At 42.1% G+C, this 21,296-nt stretch overlaps 1 protein-coding gene across 7 annotated transcripts in view; it reads left to right on the top strand.

Moving 5' to 3' along the window:
• AHCYL2 (adenosylhomocysteinase like 2) overlaps positions 1–21,274 on the top strand; it is a 210,643-nt gene extending 189,369 nt beyond the window's left edge. For all 7 annotated transcript variants that reach the window (XM_050782526.1, XM_050782525.1, XM_050782524.1 and 4 more), the window contains 6 exons: positions 3,452–3,546; positions 13,918–14,016; positions 15,932–16,000; positions 16,121–16,199; positions 17,520–17,640; positions 18,114–21,274. In XM_050782526.1, coding sequence (XP_050638483.1) covers positions 3,452–3,546; positions 13,918–14,016; positions 15,932–16,000; positions 16,121–16,199; positions 17,520–17,640; positions 18,114–18,120 — 470 coding nt within the window. In that variant the 3' untranslated portion in view covers positions 18,121–21,274. The remainder of the gene's footprint in view (positions 1–3,451; positions 3,547–13,917; positions 14,017–15,931; positions 16,001–16,120; positions 16,200–17,519; positions 17,641–18,113) is intronic.
• Positions 21,275–21,296: the final 22 nt, after the last annotated feature.

The raw sequence follows: 21,296 nt of genomic DNA, 5'->3' as shown, positions 1-21,296 counted from the left end.
GTGCAAGATGATTGGAAATATTCTGAAAAACCAAACTCTAAAAGCTAGAGAGAGATAGTAGCCCACAATGCCAATCAGTCTTTCATATTCTTCCTAATTCTTTAGAGCTCTGACCAGAGGTATACAATTAGGTCATTCCTATGTAAAAACGTTTTTCTTCACACTTTAAGACAACTGTTATATCTCCATTCATCCTAGGAGATAGCTAGAGATGAGATTCAGTTATAAAGTTTTATTTGAGAAGCCAGATCTTAAATGTACACTTGATTTTTTATTTTACCTCCAAAAGTGATGTACGTTTCTCTCTAGTATGTAATTAAGGCAAGGCTAGAGAGAAATTCTTTCATAGTTAGAGAAAGTAGAAGAGGTTATTCTGTTAATTCCCAAAGAGGTAGATTTTGAGTTTTAAAGAATATGCAGAAATGGCTGGTTTCCTCTAGGATAAGATACTTATTTTTATGTAGAACCATAAACTACAGGAACACTGGTTTTCTTTTATAATTCTATTTTAGAGGGGGAAATCGAACAGAATAAAAAAAAAATTTGTAGTTGTAGCCTCAGGGAGAAATAGGGGCAGAGAAGAGGGACCATAAGAAGCTGTTCTTGGTTCTTATCAATCCCCTGATCTCTTTTGTTGTTTTAAATAGAGATGAGGTCTCACTCTCCAGGCTGGTCTCAAACTCCTGGCCTCAGGTGATTCTCCCACCTCTGCTCCCCAAAGTGATGGGATTATAGGCATGGGCCACCCTGCCCAGCCTGGACCTTTTTTTTTTTATTGCTTTTTTGTGAGCTGTAATTGATTTACTACACGTTTCACACATTTAAAGTGTTCACTGTTTTTTAGTAATTCACAGAGTTTGTACAACTATCACCACAATCTGATGTTTTTACTGAGTTGTAATTCACATTGTAATGTTCACCCTTTTAAAGTGTACAGTTCAGCGCCGGGCGCGGTGGCTCAAGCCTGTAATCCCAGCACTTTGGGAGGCCGAGGCGGGCAGATCATGAGGTCAGGAGATCGAGACCATCCTGGCTAACATGGTGAAACCCCGTCTCTACTAAAAATACAAAAAACTAGCCGGGCGTGGTGGTGGGCGCCTGTAGTCCCAGCTACTCGGAGGCTGAGGCAGGAGAATGGCGTAAACCCGGGAGGCGGAGCTTGCAGTGAGCCGAGATCGCGCCACTGCACTCCAGCCTGGGTGACACAGCAAGACTCCGTCTCAAAAAAAAAAAATTAAAAAAAATAATAAAGTGTACAGTTCAATGGCTTTTAGTAAAGTTGTGGAACATCCCAATTATCAAATTTTTATCACCCCAAAAAGAAACCCCATATCATTAGCAGTCACTCCTTATTCCATTCTCCATCATACCCCAGCCCTAGGCAACCACCATTTCCCTATTCTGGACATTTCATGTAAATGGAATTATAGCAACACCTGCAAAAAGAAGGGGAAAAAATAATAATTTTTTTAAAAAAGGAATCATTCATGGCTGGGCACGGTGGCTCACACCTGTAATCCCAGCACTTTGGGAGGCCAAGGCAGGTGGATCACCTGAGGTCAGGAGTTCGAGACCAGCCTGGCCAACATGGTGAAACCCCATCTCTACTAAAAATACAAAAAATTAGCCAGATGTGATGGCAGGCGCCTGTAGTCTCAGCTACAGGAGTGTGAGGCAGGAGAACTGCTTGAACCCAGAAGGCGGAGGTTGCAGTGAGCTGAGATTATGCCATTGTACTCCAGCCTGGGCAACAAGAGTGAAACTCCTTCTCAAAAAAAAAGGAATCATTCAATATGTGGTCTTTTATGACCAGCCTCATAGCAAGATGTTTTCAGGGCCTCCCCATGTGATGGTATATATCAGTACCTTATTCCTTTTCTTGCTGAGTAATGTGTTATTGTATGGTTATACCATATTTTATTTATCTGTTCATTAACTGGTAGACATTTGGGTTGTTTTCCCTTTTTGGCTATTAGGAATAATGCTGCTATGAACATTGAATACAAGTTTTTATGTGGACATATATTTTCAGTTCCCTTGGGTATATACTAAGAGTAGAATTGCTAGATCATATAGTAACTCTGTTTTTAACATTTTCAGGCTGGGTGTGGTGGCTCACACCTGTAATCCCAGCACTTTGGAAGGCCTAAGTAGGCAGATCACTTGAGACCAGGAGTTCAGACCATCCTGGGCAACATGGCAAAACTCTGTCTCTACCAAAAAAAATATAAAAATTAGCCAGGTGTGTGGTCCCAAGTAACTGGGACTACAAGCACACACCACCACACCCGGCTAATTTTTTGTATTTTAGTAGAGACAGGGTTTCACCGTGTTGTCCAGGCTGGTCTCGAACTCCTGAGCTCAGGCAATCCACCCCTCAGCCTCCCAGTGTTAGGATTATAGGCATGAGCCACCACGCCTGGCTGGAATTGGCAAATTTTTTGAAAGTGACTGCACCATTTTACAATCCCACCAACAATACATGTGCCTTCTAATTTCTCCATATCTTCACCAACACTTGTTATTACCATTCTTTTTGATATTGCCATCCTAGTGAACGTAAAGTGGCATCTCATTGTGGTTTTGATTTCCATTTCCCTAATAACTAATGATGTTGAGCATCTTTTCATGTATTTATTGGCCATTTGTACATCTTCTCTGAAGAAATGTCGATTCAGAGCCTTTTCTTTTTTTTTCTTTTGGAGACAGGGTCTCACTCTGTCACCCAGGCTACAGTGTAGTGGTGCAATCACAGCTCACTGCAGCCTTGACCTATGGGGCTCAATCGATCCTCCCACCTTAGCCTCCCTAGTAGATGGGACTACAGGCACATGCCACCACACCCAGCTTATTTTTGTATTTTTTTGTAGAAATAGGGCTTTGCCATGTTGCCCAGGCTGGTCTCAAACTCCAGGGCTCAAGTTATTGATTCTGCCACCTCAGCCTCCCAAAGTGCTGGGATAACAGGCATGAGTGAGCATGGCTGGCCTGCTTTTTTTTGAGACAGAGTCTTGCTCTGTCGCCCAGGCTGGAGTGCGGTGGCACGATCTCGGCTCACCGCAAGCTCCACCTCCCAGGTTCAAGCCATTCTCCTGCCTCAGCCTCCTGAATAGCTGGGACTAAAGGCACCCGCCACCATGCCCAGCTAAATTTTTGTATATTTAGTAGAGATGGGGTTTCACCATGTTAGCCAGGATGGTCTCAATCTCCTGACCTCGTGACCCGCCCACCTCGGCCTCCCAAAGTGCTGGGATTACAGGTGTGAGCCACCGCGCCCGGCCTGGCCTGCTTATTTTTAAATTGTCTTCTTCTTATTGGGTTGTAAGAATTCCTTATAACAAGTCCCTTATCAGTTATATGATTTGCACATTTATTTTCTCATTCTGTGGATTATCTTTCTCTGCTGCCGCCAAAAGACAGTGAGCACTCAAACCTCTCTTCTGTTTTTAAGGTAACAAGAATGTGGTAACCAGAGAGCACTTGGACCGTATGAAGAATAGCTGCATCGTTTGTAACATGGGACATTCCAACACAGAGATTGACGTGGTAAGATCAAGTGGCTCATTATTGGGGGCTTTTTTCTCTCCTTCACAAGAAACAAACTGGAAAATGAGAGAGCAGTGTCACAAGCCATCCTAAACATGACTGTCCTGGCAGAGTTGTCCACATCTTTTCATTTACTAGCCCTATAGCCTGTATTTGTGGAGACTATAAAGTTTCTTCATCTCAATTTAATAATTTTAAATGATTGTCATCTTCTATTCAAGCTCAATGCCTGTTTACACTGTAAGCCTTATCTCTATGTTTAGGATTGAGAGCAAGATAAACTCAAAACTACAATGAATGATACAAACTCAAAGCTAAGTGATACAATGAATGTGAATCAGTATGGTAGTCAGTATTTTGGGGATGTTTGGTTTTACCATAAAGATGAGATAAGTAGGTTGGTCCAAGGAAATAAAGGAGAGAAATCTATGGGCTGGGATGATTCTGTTGCTTAGGATTGACTGTGTGTATCAAATACTGTGGTTTCTTCTTTTATCCCTCTCTTTTACTGGGTGAGGTCACCCCTCACATGTTTTTCAAACTGTAGTAATTGTGTCTGCAGGTGTCATAATCAATCCAGTGCCGTTGTGTAGTAGCATGTATTCTTCAAACCTGGAAAATATATCACTTTGTTTCTCTAATTTGGTTATATTTACCCTATAATTTTCCAATCCAAAATAGCACTTGGTACTAATAAGTTGCCCAAGTAATAGTTAATAGAAGTGTTTTTTCTTTTTTTTTTCTTTTTGAGACGGAGTCTCGCTCTGTCGTCCAGGCTGGAGTGCAGTGGCACGGTCTTGGCTCACTGCAGCCTCTGCCTCCTGGGTTCAAGTGATTCTCCTTTCTCAGCCACCAGCATAGCTGGGACTATAGGCGCCCGCTACCACACCTGGCTAATTTTTATGTTTTTAGTAGAGGCAGCATTTCACCATATTGGATAGGCTGGTCTCAAACTCCTGACCTTGTGATCTGCTGACCTCAGCCTCCCAAAGTGCTGGGATTACAGGTGTGAGCCACCTCACCCAGCCAAGTGTTGTTTATTTTCAGATTTACCAAAGTATCTCTCAGTGTGACTTTTACTCTGGTTTTAAATTTTTCTGGCATTTTTGTGGCACACCTGTATTTCTCTCTGGGTAACTGGCTCAAGCAAAGCGTGCTTTCATCTCCACTGAGGGCTGCTCTGATTGAGCTTCAGCATTACCAGGTAAGGACCAGCTGATGGACTGAGAGCTTATTGGATAAAATTTATTATATATGGTTTCCCTTTTAAATTCTGTGCTCTGTTCTTCCATTATTAAAAATAGCTGGCAGGGCCGGGCGCGGTGGCTCAAGCCTGTAATCCCAGCACTTTGGGAGGCTGAGACGGGCGGATCACAAGGTCAGGAGATCGAGACCATCCTGGCTAACACGTTGAAACCCCGTCTCCACTAAAAAAAAATACAAAAACACTAGCAGGGCGAGGTGGCGGGAGCCTGTAGTCCCAGCTACTCAGGAGGCTGAGGCAGGAGAATGGCGTGAACCCGGGAGGCAGAGCTTGCAATGAGCTGAGATCCAGCCACTGCACTCCAGCCTGGGCGACAGAGCGAGATTCCGTCTTAAAAAAAAAAAAAATAGCTGGCAGAACAACCTACCAAAGCCTCTGTCTACCCTGGGGTGTCTGAGTGGTATGGCCTTATTACTTTCTCTTACCATGATATTTTGCTTACAATGAACAATTTAGCTGGTAGTTGGTTCTTTATTTTTCTTTTGCTTAAGTTTCATTTATGTGCCATACTGCCTGTTTGCTGCCATACTGCCTCTTTGCTGAGCGATCAAGGATATTAGTATTTCTAAAACTATCCAGCAAATGATTCTCATTTCCTGGATGACTTTGCTTCTAGAGCCCCCAAAGGGGAAAGGCCTAAAGGGAAGTATTGATGTCATGCCCTGGGCCCTAATGGGAAATCTTCAGAGGAAGGGAAGGGGAAGGAATTTTCCTTTCTAAACCCTCAAGAAGCTCTGAAATAAAAATAACTCCAAATGCAGACATGTACCTTTTGTATTTTTACTTCATCTCATTTCATCTTTTTGACCACTCCATGAGGCATTATTCTTATTCTTAATTTTCAGTTGGGAAACTAAGAAGTTAACTACCTTGTCAGGCATTAATTGACTCAAAATGAAACCGGTGCACAGGCCGGGCACGATGGTTTACACCTGTAATCCCAGCACTTTGGGAGGCTGAGGCAGATTGATCACCTGAGGTCAGGAGTTCAAAACTCCATCTCAAAAAAAGAAAAAAAAGAAAAAGAAAAAGAATGTGATGTTTGAAACCATGTGTGGTGGCTCACACCTGTAATCCCAGCACTTTGGGAGGCTGAGGCAGATTGATCACCTGAGGTCAGGAGTTCAAAACTCCATCTCAAAAAAAGAAAAAGAAAAAGAATGTGATGTTTGAAACCATGTGTGGTGGCTCACACCTGTAATCCCAGCACTTTGGGAGGCCAAGGTGGGATGATTACTTGAGCCCAGAAGTTCGAGACCAGTCTAGGCAACATAGTGAGACTTCATCTTTACAAAAAATTTAAAAAAAAAACAAAATTAGTTGGGTGTGGTGGCTTACACCTGTAGTACCAGCCTGGCCAACGTGATGAAACCCCGTCTCTACTAAAAATACTGAGATTAGTTGGGCTTGGCAGTATGCAACTGTAATCCCAGCTACTCCGGAGGCTGAGGCAGGAGAATTGCTGGAACCCAGGAGGCTGAGGTTACAGTGAGCCGAGATCGCGCCGTTGCACTCCAGGCTAGGCAACAAGAGTGAAACTCCATCTCTAAAAGGAAAAAAAGAAAGAAAGAAAGAAAAAATAAACCATTGCACAAAATCCAGGGTTTTTTTTACGCCTAGTCTAGTTTTCTTTGTTTTGTTTTCCTGTGTGTTATATTTATTATCTCCTCATGACTTGTGGATTAACTTCAAATCATGATGGTAATCTCTCCTTCAGAGGCAGCCCAGACATAAGTAACCTCCCAGGATAAAGACCAGAAGACTCTTCACCTTCAATTACAAATATTTTTTGTATGATTGCTGTATGCCAGGTGTTCTTGTAAATGCTTGGAGTCACTGAACAAAACAAGCAAATATTTCTGCCCTCATGGAGCTTATGTCTTAGTGATAAGAAAAACAATAAACATAATAAACATGTAAAATTTATAGTATGTTAGAAGGCAAAAGCACCACAGAAAAAAGAAAAAGTAGAGCATGGTGAGAGAATTGAGCACTGGATTATAATTTGAAATAGATCAAGCTGTGACCGTTATTAAGAATATGATGGGCCGAGCGCAGTGGCTCACACCTGTAATCCCAGCACTTTGGGAGGCCATGATGGGTGGATCACCTGAGGTCAGGACTTCAAGATAAGCCTGGCCAACATGGTGAAACCCTGTCTCTACTAAAAATACAAAAAAATTAGCCGGGCATGGTGGCGGGTGCCTGTAATCCCAGCTACTCAGGAGGCTGAGGAAGGAAAATTACTTGAACCTGAGAGGCAGAGGTTGCAGTGAGCCGAGATAGCACCATTGCACTCCAGCCTGGGTGACGAGTGAAACTCCATCTCAAAAAAAAAAAAAAAAGAAAATTAATATGATGTTTGAGACCATATGTGGTGGCTCACACCCTAATCCCAGCACTTTGGGAGGCCAAGGCAGGATGATTACTTGAGCCCAGGAGTTCAAGACCAGCCTAGGCAACATAGTGAGACCTCATCGCTACAAAAAATAAAAAAAAAAAAATTAGTTGGGTGTGGTGGCTTGCACCTGTAGTACCAGCTATTTGGGAGGCTGAGGCAGAATCACTGGAGCCTGGGAGGCAGAGGTTGCAGTGAGCCAAAATTGTGCCAGTGCACTCCAGCCTAGGTGACAGAGTAAGACCCTGACACTGGCAAAAAAATTTTTTTAAGAAAGATGATGTTTGAGGCAGACTTGAAGGAATTTGCCATGTGGATTTTTAGGTAAACGGCATTTGAAGAAGAGAGAAAGGCCAGTACACATGTCCTCAGGCAGGAGTGTGCCTAGTGTGTTTGAGGAACAACAAGGAGGCCAGTGTGCTTGGAAGAGAATGAGCATAGGACAAGGAACAGTGGAAGATGAGGTCAGAGGGGTAACAGGCCAGATCTTAGAGGGCCTCATAGCCCATTGTGAGAACTCCTGATTATATCCTGAGAGACTAGGGAGCTGTTGAGGGTTTATAATCTGACTTACATTTTTAAAGGATGGCTTTTATTTTAAAAGGATTGCCCTGGTTGCTGTGTTGAGACTAGACCAAGTTTTGCAGGTATTACCAGGTGGCTCCCATATCTGCCAGTCACATGAGCTAAGGGCCATCTCTCACTTCTCTTTGTGTTCTTCTTGGTGGAAGATACATAGCTAAGGTAAATGGTCCAGAAAAGGAGATGCTCAGAGAAACTTTTGAAAAGTTAAATTATTCAGCCTTTGGTGATAGTGTCACAGGGCATGTAAAATGAAATTCAAGGAAATACCAAACTCAACTAGTAATTGAAACCAGAATTTTTATTCAGTGTTTAGCAAATTTATATTGAATACCTGCTCTGCTCTGTGCCAGATACCAATTTACTAAACAAATGACAGTGAACAATATCCCGTCTCTCAGGGAGCATATATTCTAGTGTGGGAGACAAATAATAAAGAAATAGATCGTTATTGTTAGTACTTAGTATTGAAGAAAAATAACAAGGTAAGGATATTGGGGATTCCATTTTAGTTAGGTAGTCAAGGAAGTCTTTGAGGAGATAACACTTTTAAAAACCTGAATAAAATAAAGGAGCAAGCCATCCGAGCATTCTGTTCAGAGAGAATGGCAGGTAAAAGACCCTGAGGGAGACACCTGCTTGATGTGTTTGAGGAAAAGAAAAGAAGCCACTGTGTCAGGAACATTGGTCAAGGGGGTAAGGAGAAGAGTTAACTCAAGTAGGTATATGCTATGTAGAGCTTCACAGGTCATGTTAAGGACTTTAGATTTTATTCTGAAAGAAGCCATTGGGAGGTTTTGAATAGATGAGTGACAAAATCTGATTTAGGTTTTTATTTATTTGTTTGTTTGTTTGTTTGAGACAGAGTCTCGCTCTGTTGCCCAGGCTGGAGTGCAGTGGTGCAATCTCGGCTCACTGCAACCTCTGCCTCCCAGGTTTAAGCAATTCTCTTGCCTCAGCCTCCTGAGTAGCTGGGACGACAGGTGCCCACCACCATGCCTGGCTAATTTTTTGTGTTTTTAATAGAGTCAGGGTTGGCCAGGCACAGCGGCTCACGCCTGTAATCCCAGCACTTTGGGAGGCCAAGGCGGGCGGATCACAAGGTCAGGAAATCGAGACCATCCTGTGAATGGTGAAACCCCATCTCTACTAAAAATACAAAAATTTAGCCGGGCGAGGTGGCGGGCGCCTGTAGTCCCAGCTACTCAGGAGGCTGAGGCAGGAGAATGGCGTGAACCCAGGAGGCGGAGCTTACAGTGAGCCAAGACCGCGCCACTGCACTCCAGCCTGAGTGACGGAGCGAGACTCCGTCTCAAAAACAACAAAAAAAATAGAATCGGGGTTTCACCATGTTGGCCAGGCTGGTCTCGATCTCCTGACCTCATGATCCGCCAGCCTCGGCCTCCCAAAGTGCTGGGATTACAGGCATGAGCCGCTGCGTCAAGCTGACTTAGGTTTTTATCTTTTTTTTGTTTGTTTGTTTTTTGTTTTTTGTTTTTTTGTTGTTGTTGTTGAGACAGAGTCTCCCTGTGTCGCCCAGACTGGAGTGCAGTGGCCGGATCTCAGCTCACTGCAAGCTCCGCCTCCCGGGTTCACGCCATTCTCCTGCCTCAGCCTCCCGAGTAGCTGGGACTACAGGCGTCCGCCACCTCGCCCGGCTAGTTTTTGTATTTTTTAGTAGAGACGGGGTTTCACCGTGTTAGCCAGGATGGTCTCGATCTCCTGACCTCGTGATCCGCCCGTCTCGGCCTCCCAAAGTGCTGGGATTACAGGCTTGAGCCACCGCGCCCGGCCTGACTTAGGTTTTTAAAAATTACTCTGGAAGCCAGGTGTGGTGGCTCAGCCTGTAGTCCCCGGCTATTGAGGAGGCTGAGGTGGGAGGATTGCTTGAGCCTGGAAGTTAGAAGTCAGCCTGGGCAACATGGTAACATCCTGTCTCTAAAAAGAAAATTACTCTGGCTTTTGTATGAAGAAAACATCCTGGAGCTTGACTAATGATAGGGATAACAGCAGGTTCTTTCAGTATTTCTGACTGTAGAAAGTGGTGGCTTGGATTACATGGGCAAGTGGTAGAGGTGATAAGAAGTGATAGGTTGTGACCAATGGAATTTGCTAAATGGATTGGATGCACAGTGTGAGAAAAAGAGGGAAATCATTACCAGTCAATTCAGTGAAACTGTAGGAGAATGATTTTGGTAAGTATCCAGATATTTTTAGTAATCAAAATTTTTAAAGAGTGTTTTTTTCCTTTTTTGGTAGGAATTCATAGTTTTACCTAACCTTCAGATGTTGCCTGCTGCATATTTAGGAAGGAGCAGCTCATCAGAAGAGGTGATCATTTAGAAAGCTGCATTTTTTCTGAGAAATAGGAATGCTGTGAATATTGAAGGACCTGGGATAGGGATTGTGCTCTTCACTGCCTTTTGGCCATATCTTTCTTTTGTATGTTTGCTTTCTCTTAAAAGCAGACCTGCAGCCAGGTGTGGTGGCTCATGCCTAGAATCCCACACTTTGGGAGGCCCAGGCAGGTGGATCATGAGGTCAGGAGTTTGAGACCAGCCTAACCAACATAGTGAAATGCCATCTCTACTAAAAATACAAAAATTAGCCAGGCGTAGTGCCGTGTACCTGTAGTCCCAGCTACTCAGGAGGCTGAGGCAGGAGAATCACTTGAACCCAGGAGGCGGAGGTTGCAGTGAGCCGAGATAGCGCCACTGCACTCCAGCCTGGGTGACAGAGTGAGACTCCATCTCAAAAAAAAGCAGACCTGCTTACCCATGTGCATCACATAGAAGGCCTGTGAAGAAAGCTTCACAATTCAGGTGGTCAAACCATTAAGTACATAGGCTTTAAACATTTTTTCCAGCCAAAGAATGATTTAACCTGAGATTTTGTGCTTTACAGGACTAGAACCACAGTTGTTCTCCCTGAAAAAACAAAACAAAACAAAACAAACAGATGTGCACTGTTCAGAATTATGTAAGACCAATTTGTGCAAGCATAATGAGTGGCCAGTTTATGGTGGGATGTACACCTGGTTTGGGGAGGTAGTCTGCACAGGAATCCCTTTTCCTGGTAGGTTGTTTAGTGATTATAGGCCCACAGCAAAGACAACTGGATGTTTTTGAGAGATTCTGTCAAGCTGTGCCAGCCGTAAGGTAGGAAACCCTTCTGCTCTTGAGGAATGTGACTGCTGACTAGGCCTTAATAGGCAGGTTATTGGAGCTTCCTGGACAGTGATAGAGATAAGTTAACCAAGTTTCTCTTCAAACCTCTTTTTAAACTTATTGTCAGACTTTCACCTACAGCATAGCCATACCAGTGCTCTAGTAAACTGCCTCTACTAAGCATTGGTTATTTTCTTATGTTCATAAGAAGTGTCCTTTCCTTGATTCTGCCATATCTTTCTTCCCAAGGAATACTTCCTAAGATGGGTTTTAGCTCTTCACTCCTAATCACCAGGATTGCTTGGCCTCTGGGAGATTAGGGGTGTGAAATACTAACCTAAATACTAACCTGAAATACTTTATACTCCTGTATAAAGTATTTACTGAATAAATACTAACCTGAAATACTTTAAACTCCTGTCATCTCAGTAAAAACTGCCATTGTCACCAAGAGTATCTCTTGACTCTTTGTGGTTATTACCCTCCATGGTACTAAGCTCTAAAGGCTAATGGATTCTACTTCGTATATCCTTGACTTCTCAAAATGGTCTCTTTGCTTAAATTCTTTTTTTTTTTTTTTTGAGACAGGGTCTCACTCTGTTACCACCCAGACTGGAATACAGTGGCACAATCTCAGCTCACTGCAGACTCAACTTCCCAGGCTCAAGCATTCCTCCCACCTCAGCCTCCCGATTAGTTGACATTGCAGGCACACGCCAACATGCCCAGCTAATTCTGTTTGTTTGTTTGTTTGTTTGTTTGTTTTTTGTAGAGACAAGGTCTCACTATGTTGCCCAAGCTGGTGTTGAACTCCTGGGCTCAAGGGATCTTCCCACCTTGGCCTCCAAAATGTTGGGATTATAGGCGTGAACCACTGTGCCTTTCCCTTAAGTTCTTTTTAACCCTTATATTTACAGTATTTATTTATAACATTTATTTTTTAAAATTCCAATTTTAAAGTAATACTTGCTTAGTTTAAAAATGCAAACACCAGAAATATGCTTAAAATAAGCAAAAACTTCCATAATTGATATTACACTATATTGTTCTGCAACTTGATTTTTTTCACTTAATAGTGAGTGGGCTGGGCACAGTGGCTCACGCCTGTAATGCTAGCCCTTTGGGAGGCTGAGGCAGGCAGATCACTTGAAGTCAGGGGTTTGAGACCAGACTGGCCAACATGGCGAAACCCCGTCTCTACTAAAAAATACAAAAATTAGCCAGACATGATGGCGTGTGCCTATAATCCCAGCTATTTGGGAGGCTGAGGCAGGAGAATAGCTTGAACCCGGGAGGCAGAGGTTGCAGTGAGCCAAGATCATGCCATTGCACTCCAGCCTGGGTGACAGAGTGAGACTCCATCTAAAAAAAAAAAAAAAGAATAGTGAATGGTTTTCATGTTAGCACATATATGTCTGTCTTTTTTTTTGGAGCTTCCTACTGTAGTACCTTTTTAAAAAAGAGTTGTATAATATTCCACTATATGGAACTACCCTGATTTACTTAACCATTACCTTGTTTGTTTACATTTTTCACTATTATAAATAAGGCTGGTTTGAACATTCTTGGGCACTTGTATTTCTGAACTTGAGAAAGTATTTTTATAGGATCGTGACCTAAAAAAGTGAAACTGATTGGTCAAAGATTAGGTACATATAAAATTTTGCTAGCTGCTGCCAAATTGCCCTCTAGAAAGGTTGAACCAATTTATGAAACTTGACATTTCAAGAAATTATATGTGTTTCCCATCTACCTAATAAAGAAACGGTCCACACCATTAATATAGTTCTGAATGCACTGAAATATAATTGTATATGTCTTTTCCACTAGATTGGTACTTCCTCGTGGATAGGAACCATGAATTTCTAAACTTTAGCTTAGCATCCCATTGTTTGCTTAAATAGACCTTGAAATACAAAAATGGAAAGAAGATACTGTCTTTGTCCATAAATGGTTCACAGCCCAGTAAAGGAATCCACAGTCTTACCTATATTCATGCTCTTTACTACAATGCCTAGAATATGGTATGTACCCTGTAAATCATTATTGTATAACTAAAAGCGTTTCTCTTTATTTGTCTGAAAACTATTTGGCAGGACTCCTTAATTTCATCAAATGAGCCAATGGGTAGTTTTGGAATATGAACTCACTTTCTATTTTAGGCATTGCCTATTGGAAGAAAGAAGGTGTTGTCTTAAGTCTATACCCCGTGGCTGTTATTTGATTGCTGCTGTTAAAAAAAATAACATTTTTTTCTCATTTTCTCTGAATGTACAATATACAGAAATGGAAGGAGGGTGAGCCATTGGGAGCTTTACTCTACCATTAAGCATTTCTTTAAAGGCTACCTCACATTTGCACTTAGGTCACAAAGCTTCTGTAACTAGGGTGGACCACCATCATTGAAAAGGTGGAACCTGGGACCTTGGGATATGAGGGCAGAACCTTGGGCCCCAGCATGCTATGTTTAGGACATTTGGCCTCTTACTAAACCCACTCAGCTGTGTTCCTCCTTTTTTTTCTGTGTTTCTTCAGCACTTATATATTCAGTTTGCACTGTATTAATTTGCACTTGTTTGCATGTTGCTTTGTAAGTATTTTAAGGGCATTTTTTTCCTCTCACATATGTATTGTTTTGTGTCCCCATCTAAAGTAGAAGCTTTTTGAAGGCAGAAACCATGTCTTTGGTTTCTTTTGTATTTCCCATAGCACCTTTTACTGTGAGAGTGGGCACACAGTATATGTTGTGGAATGACATCCTGAGTGATCCCTCCCTGGCTGGGCCTCAGATTAAATTCCCTGAAATGGAACAGTCCTAACCAACACAGGACAGGTATTCTCCATCTGGCATGTTGGTTGCTCCTTTCAACCTGCTATTTGAAATGGCTCCCTTCAACATCTTTCTGTCCCCACAGTGGGGCTTGCTATGGCTAATGCTGTACTTGCTGTATGTATTCCAGGCGAGTCTGCGGACACCAGAGCTGACCTGGGAGCGAGTGAGATCTCAAGTTGACCATGTGATATGGCCTGATGGCAAGAGGATAGTACTGCTGGCAGAGGTAAGGCTGAGACTGGCAAAAAATACTCCCCCACAACAGGAGAGACTGCAGTACCCAGGTCCCCTCCTCCTCATGTTCTCGCATACTTTCAACTCCTCTGTGAAGCACAAGTTTGACTACTTTCCCAATGGATTTTACTTCTAATTGTGAAAGATCTTTTCATTCTGCAATTAAGAAACTATTTTGGTTCCCCACTTTTCACCAATTATCCCGTCTCTCCATGTCAATCCACAGGTTGAGTCAGATAATGATTATTACTGTAGAAGGAATTCACAAATAGAACCAGTGCCACTTTAAGTGATGTGTGCAAAGAGATAATGTCATTTGTGGGATGCTTTAATCATTAAGCACAAAGTAGATATTCCCTACTGTAACCAGGACTATCAGGCAAGCTCTGGGAATGTATGTTTTTACTGATAGATTCCCTGTTTTTGAATGTCCATTGCCTTGAATTGAGCCAGATGTGTAGTAGGTACCTACCTAGATATCAATTGCTCAATTGATATTTCCTTATCCTAGCTCCTAACTCACATTGACACTATTGACTTTCATTTTACTTGGCTTCCATGTCAATGTTTGACCCCTTTTCCTTTCTTAAAAGCTCCTCCTCCCTAGTCCTGGATTCCTGAGAGCTATAATGATGCCTTCTATTCTTACCTTGAAGCTTTCTCTTCATCAGAGAAAGATACCAAAATAACAAGGAGGATAATAATACTTTTCTCAATTTTGATTTTCAGTCTTTTTTCTTTCTTTTTTTATATTAAAGAACCTGAATATGAAAATGTAAAAGATACATGGTCTTTATCTAGAGGCCCATAAGTTAGGGGTTTTTAGTGTCCTTACTGTTCTCTTCACGTTTTCCTCAATTTATCTCATCTTCTCAGATACTTTAGGGCATTAGTAAAAGGACTGAACTATTTCTTCACAAGGAAGAAGTGTATATGAGGAGGAGATGGGCAGATTGCTAAATATGCATTAATAGCTTTGATGTCAGTCTGCTGACTGATGACTTATTTCTAGCTGTCCTAGGAGGTCCCACCTGGTAATTTTGGTGACAAAAGCAAGTACCATGGGTGTTTTGTGCTACATGGTTGAGCAAAAAGGTAGTCAGGCTTCATAGGAAATAAAATAGGAAAGGGTGGCATTGGGGGCAGTTTCTAGTTCTTCTGCTATCTGAATCACCAACTCAAAATGCAAGGCTGACAAGGCTGTCTTTGAATTCAGGAGAACCAAACTGAAGGAGAAGTATAAAAATCATCACCGCTATGGTGAAACCCCGTCTCTACTAAAAAAAATAAATAAATAAAAAATACAAAAGTTAGCTGGGTATGGTGGCACACGCCTGTGATCCGGCTACTCTGGAGGCTGAGGCAGGAGAACCCAGGAGGCAGAGGTTACAGTAAGTCAAGATCATGCCACTGAACTCCAGCCTGGGCAACAGAGGGAGACTCCATCTAATCAATCAGTCAATCATCACGACTTCCTAAGTCCAGAGATATCTGCCCTCACAACCTGGAGAGATTGTCCCTGGATTTGACTGATCATTGTTTATTTCAAGACTGTCTGTCAAAGGAATGCCGATCCTCAGAAGGAGGATGTTTTGCTGTAGAGAGTGGAAAATTAAAGAGAAATACACTGATATTTGGCATAAGCCTCAGTGTCATATGACCATCTGTATTCCTTTTCAAATAATTCCAGAAATCTTTTAGCTATTAGTTTCATCAGATTTTCCAGAATTTTAGTGGTTTCATTTAAATGTCAGTCAGTTAGTTCTTATATATTAAACAGCTGCTTTTTTTCCAGCAGTGTTAATCGGGAAGTGTTTGGAAAATGGCGGTCATGCTTCTCTTCCCTCACTTCTCAAAGGCCAGCAACTTTGTCCTAATCCATTTGTGTCTTCATCTTTGATCACTAGGGCCGCCTGCTGAACCTAAGCTGCTCCACAGTGCCTACATTTGTGCTCTCAATCACTGCTACTACTCAGGTAAGGCTTCCAGAGTGGGACAGCAGTAGTCTGGAGAGGGTTCTCAGACCCACCAGGTTTCACTTGCTTGGGTAGATTGCCATGAATGGCACATCAGCATCCATCTCTCTGCTTTTCTAGGCTCTTGCCTTGATAGAGCTTTACAATGCTCCTGAGGGTCGCTATAAGCAGGATGTCTACCTGTTGCCCAAGAAAATGGGTAAGTATTTACTCTTCCATCTCCATCCTTACCAAAGTAGTTCAGAGTCTGAGGCTAAAGGAAGTTTGGAGGCATTAGCTTACTTAAGTATGGGGGCGGGGAAGGTACCTTCATTTTGTAAAGTAGGAGTTAGGATTTCTAGGTCCCATTCCCAGTTGATTTATCCCATTTTCGACATGTGTTGCCCTAGCAAAGTGGTGACATTTTGCTGTGATTTATTTTACCTGCCTGTGAATTTTAAGGATTTTTTTTCTCTTAAAGTATCTTTATGTAGGAATCTCAAAGGAAAAAAAAAAAAAATCTTCCCTTAAAAGAGAAGAATTATCTCCTACCTTGTGACATCTGACTTATTCCAATTCTAGGCTGCCAAATAGCCCCTACCAGCCTTTTCTCAGATGACACAAGACTTTCTTACTATGCTTTCCAACACCAATCCCAATGCTTCAGGCCAAAGGAGAGATGTGAAATAGGAGCTATTCAGTTATGTGGGTGTTTTGTATAAGAGAAACATTAACCTGTCTTAAATTTTTAAAGAGCCTGCCTCAAGCACCTGAACTGATACAGTGTGTTTATAAACTCCTCAGGCAAAGATCAGGTAATAAATCAGCTTCTGGTTTTGTTTTGCCTTAGCATTAGGTATATAACAACTGTTAAAAGTTGATATATTTTCCCTTTAGTAGACACTGTAGAAGAATATAAAAGCAACAGCACAGTCCATATTCTGATGGAATGTGTAATGAAGTTGGGAGACCAAACAAATACACAGGAAATGACATAAGATTATGAATAAGTACTGTGTAGTCAGATAATAGAATGTGAACAGAAACCCGTAAGAATTAAAGAGTACTAAAAGCAAAGCAAACAGTTCATTTATGCCATTTATCCTGTGAGAGTATCCTTCTTAGTTTTTCCATTCAAGTTTCCCCAGGCATTAATTGTTTTAAATGACCCAACGTATGGGGTCCAAGGCAAAACTAAAGTTGGAGCTTCCCATTATTTAGTTCCCATATTACCCTGTTCCTTCTTTTAAATCTTGATGCCTGTTGTTTCTTTCATCTCTCCCGCACTTTTCTGGAAGGCAGGGTTCAAAGCTGAAAGAGTTAGTAAGGATAAATTGTTAAGGCTTTGGAAAGCACTAGGCTTGAAGCTGAAGGCAGCTGTTCCTTAGAATTGAGGACCAGTGAGCAAAGGTTGAACATTTTTCATTCAGCTCCAGGAATTAGAAGGTGTCTTTGAACTTTTTAAGGCCTAGCTTGGGGACAACAGCCATCAGGTAAAAGGCATGCATGCTTATACCAGGGCTTCTGTGGTCTGTTCCAGATGAGTATGTGGCCAGCCTACACCTGCCTACCTTTGATGCCCACTTGACAGAGCTGACAGATGAACAGGCCAAGTATCTGGGACTCAACAAGAATGGGCCCTTCAAGCCTAATTACTACAGGTGCCTTGGGCTCCCCAGAAATCAGGGACACCTGGGCAGTGATGAGCTTCCTGCACTGGAATTGGTCTTTGCATCCCCAACCACATACGCTTACATGAACTCAGAAAAATGAACCCACTTCCCCTCACTGCCACCCTCAAAAGACTCTTCAAGGCCTTAAATAGTGTTCCCCTTCCTGAATTTGCCTTTTGGAGACAGAGAGGTGGAGTTTGGGTAAGTGGCTATTTGCCTCATTAAATAAAGTTCCCCTTCCTTAATTCCTTTCCCCATTTCATCTTGTTGCCATGATTTTTATCTCTCTGTGGAGAAATACTGGCCTTTTTCAATGATGTGAAAAGGAGACACAGTTATCTCCTGTCACTGCACACTCCAGGAAAGTCTCTGCCTCCTGTTACACCTTTAGGCAGGCTCTTCATGTCCCAGCATCCCCATTAGCTGATAACATCACAGTCTCATCTTTCTTTTCCCTCCAGGTATTAAGTTCCTGTAACTCAAACCAGAAGTTTTAAGGAATAGAACTCCAAGCCTTTTCTCCACTACTATACAAGAAAGAATTCAGCAAGCTGCTTCTCCAATCAAAGCTGCCTGCCGTGCTCACCCTGTGTGTTAGGTTATTTATTTATTAAAATCAAGAATCCTATGCCTGTAGCATTGGCCCAGAGTGTGGTTACTGCCCTGAGGGCCATGAGAGCCACAGAGGACAGGCTGAGGAAGGAAAGAAATGGAGTCACTGCTCCCAGTGCATCATTTGCATCATTCCCCATTGACTGAATCCTCAGCAGTGGCCATTTTTTCCTCTTGTCCAGGCTCACGAGTTAGTCCAGAGATTCCATATTCCCCATTCCCTGGAGTTTTCTGGAATAAATTTTCAGCACCTGCTTTTCTCAGCTTTGGCCCTTCCCCAGGTGAGGCCGTTGGGAATTAACATGGCCAGTGTTTCAGGCAAGATTGGATTCCCAATCTTGACCATCACTATCACTGCCTTCTTTATATAAAGGCTAATAAGGAAGGAGTGTTATTTATGGCTTTGCCAAGCTACATCAAGAACTCAGCTGTGCTGTGCCTACCAGGGGTCTCCTTTCTTACCCAGGACTCCTTTCTTCTCCTTAAATATTTATGTCCATTTTAACACTTGCTGGTTGCAAGAGGGATGTGCCTCCATTATTTCCTCCACAGTTTTGGTATTTGTCAGACATTTGTTTTGCTGTCTTTCTAATCCAGCCAACCTCTGCTCAGGAAGTGGGGCCAGCTCCACTGGGACCCATAGTTTTACTTCCTTGTCATTTAATTGGATATTTTCCAAGGAAGCCCCTCCAGATTAGCACTATCTCAGAAAAGGAGAGCTTGTTGTGAAGCACTGCTTCCTGAAACTTCCTGCTATTGCCTAAAGCTACGTCTGAAACAGTAGGGAAAGGCATACTTTTCCAGGGACTTGGGGGTATAGGCTTTGGAAATGGGACCGGTCTTTCAGACTCAGAGCTTGATACCCTAACGAAGCAGAATATATTTATTTGTTTCCCAGGGAGGTCATTGCAGCTTGACTGGCTGAGGGATACAGAGATGAAATTGTAAACTGTACCCAGATCATCAAAGCTAATTTGACTAGTTTGAACCTTGTCAGACATTCATTCCTTTGACAATTGCCATGGATGAAACTTGAGATCTGCAATCTGATCTGTGGTCTTCTCTGCTGGCATATCTTTTATAACTCTTCCATTTGAGGATTCTGTATTTCAGAGGCAGTTTCTTGAGTAACTCCAGTGCTACAAAAAGAATTAGTAATGTGTTGTGGGCAGCGTAACATTTTATGTCCCACCCAAAAATTGGATTCCTTTTGGAGACTGATCTGTTGGTCTCAAGGGTTTCATTGGGACCAGATTGGTTCTAAGAGTTAGTCTGGAGTGGCCCTAGGAAACTTGAATTAAATAAGCCTCTTCCCCTTATTGATCCTATTTAACACTCTCAGGTTTGTTTGTTTCCCACTTTTTTCCTATGCTGATCTGCCTCAAAGTCTCAAGACCAAGGTGGCTCAAGGAAACACCAGACCACTCATGACCACTATAACCTTCCCATCCTGATTCTCTTCTTCTACCTCCACCCTCTCCAACTTCTCTTGGTCTTCACATACACTCTCAGAGCTAGTCTGAAAGTGACCTTACTTTTGGAAGTAGGAAGTGGAACTTTGGTAAATGACTATTTGCCTCATTAAATAGTATACAGGTTCAGCCCATAGACTACAGTTCTTCAGAGGCCATATGTCTCAGCAAGTACTGGTTATATTCTTTTTTATAAGGAAGATCATAAATGCTAAAAATCCCACTAAGACATTCAGTTCTTCCTTTTGCCTACCTAGTCCTGATTTTTGTATTAATTGGGTCCCTTTAGCAAGAGATTCAGATCTTTGTACCTTATCTTATATCCAGAGCAGATTCCATTTGGCAGATATATGGTCTCTAGCCTATTGTATTCTTAGACCAAAAATCATAACCTGCTGTTTCTCAGCAAAGCCTTGCTCTCTGGAGCTTACTATGTGCTGGTACTTAAGAAGTACATTCTGCCTTGCTATAGTGAAGAGACCCACTCCAAATAAAAAAGGAGCCACACTGGGCTTCAAGTTAGGTTGCCAGTGTTGCTGCCCATGATGAGTTATTTGCCTCTGAGTTTCAGATGACCTCTCTTCTTTGTAGGGACATTGTGCCATCAACATTAAGAAGAAAGAACCACAAGCCTCCCAAGTATTTGGGTTCTATCTTAGGGTTGAAATCGGTCATTATTCCCTCTACCCTTGGAATCAGAGCAATGTATCTTCTTTCCTCCAACCTCTTACCTTAGATGCATCCTAGTTATCTGGAAGCATGGGAAAGAAGGCTAATTATCTCTTTGTATGTGGCTCCAGTCTGTGAAGATACATACCATTTTCTCTACAATGAATCTGTGCTAATATTTTGCCGCCTTCTTTTCTTTTCCCCCTTAGAGACAGGGTTTCACTATGTTGCCCAGGCTAGTCTCAAAATCCTGGGCTTAAGCAATCCTCCTGCCTCAGCTTCCTGAGTAGCTGGAACCACAGGTGTGTGCTGCCGTGCCTGGCACTTTTTTGCCTTCTTAATGGAGATATTCAGTTTTCTTTTTTTCATTTAAACAAAGAAAAAAAAAATGTATGTACTCTACCTTCCCTCTGCTCTCCTCCCTCCCAATCCTACTTGCCCATATGAGCACGGCTCCCCATGGCCACATACTCTTGCAAAGCTTTTTTGCTGCTTCGCTTTTCTCTGAACAGATCTGATATTGCCGCTCCTGTGGTTTTCTCAAGATTAACTTTGCCATGGTTTTTTAAAAAAGGAATCAAAATGCATTGTTGCATTAAGCTTTTTCAATAAAGGAAAATTACAGAAGGAAAATAGGCAACACCAGCAAATTATATGTGGACAGGTTCTAAACTATATATATATACATATATATATCTCTATATATATACGTAATCATCTAGTTCTGTCATCTTACTGAAAGGAATAAAACTTCTAAGGATCATCATTTCTGAGAAGTTCTTGGAAATCTTTATGTCTAAGTGATTGTATTAGATCAGCAATAATGACTATGTAATCTCAAAAAACAAATAAAATATTCTTAACATGGACTCTTAAGGGTATTTCTTGTTT

The sequence above is a fragment of the Macaca thibetana genome, chromosome 3 (genome assembly GCF_024542745.1).
Source record: "Macaca thibetana thibetana isolate TM-01 chromosome 3, ASM2454274v1, whole genome shotgun sequence".
Taxonomy (NCBI): Eukaryota; Metazoa; Chordata; class Mammalia; order Primates; family Cercopithecidae; genus Macaca; species Macaca thibetana.
The sequence above is the reverse complement of the archived record's forward strand: the minus strand, read 5'-3'. Positions and strand labels throughout refer to the sequence as shown.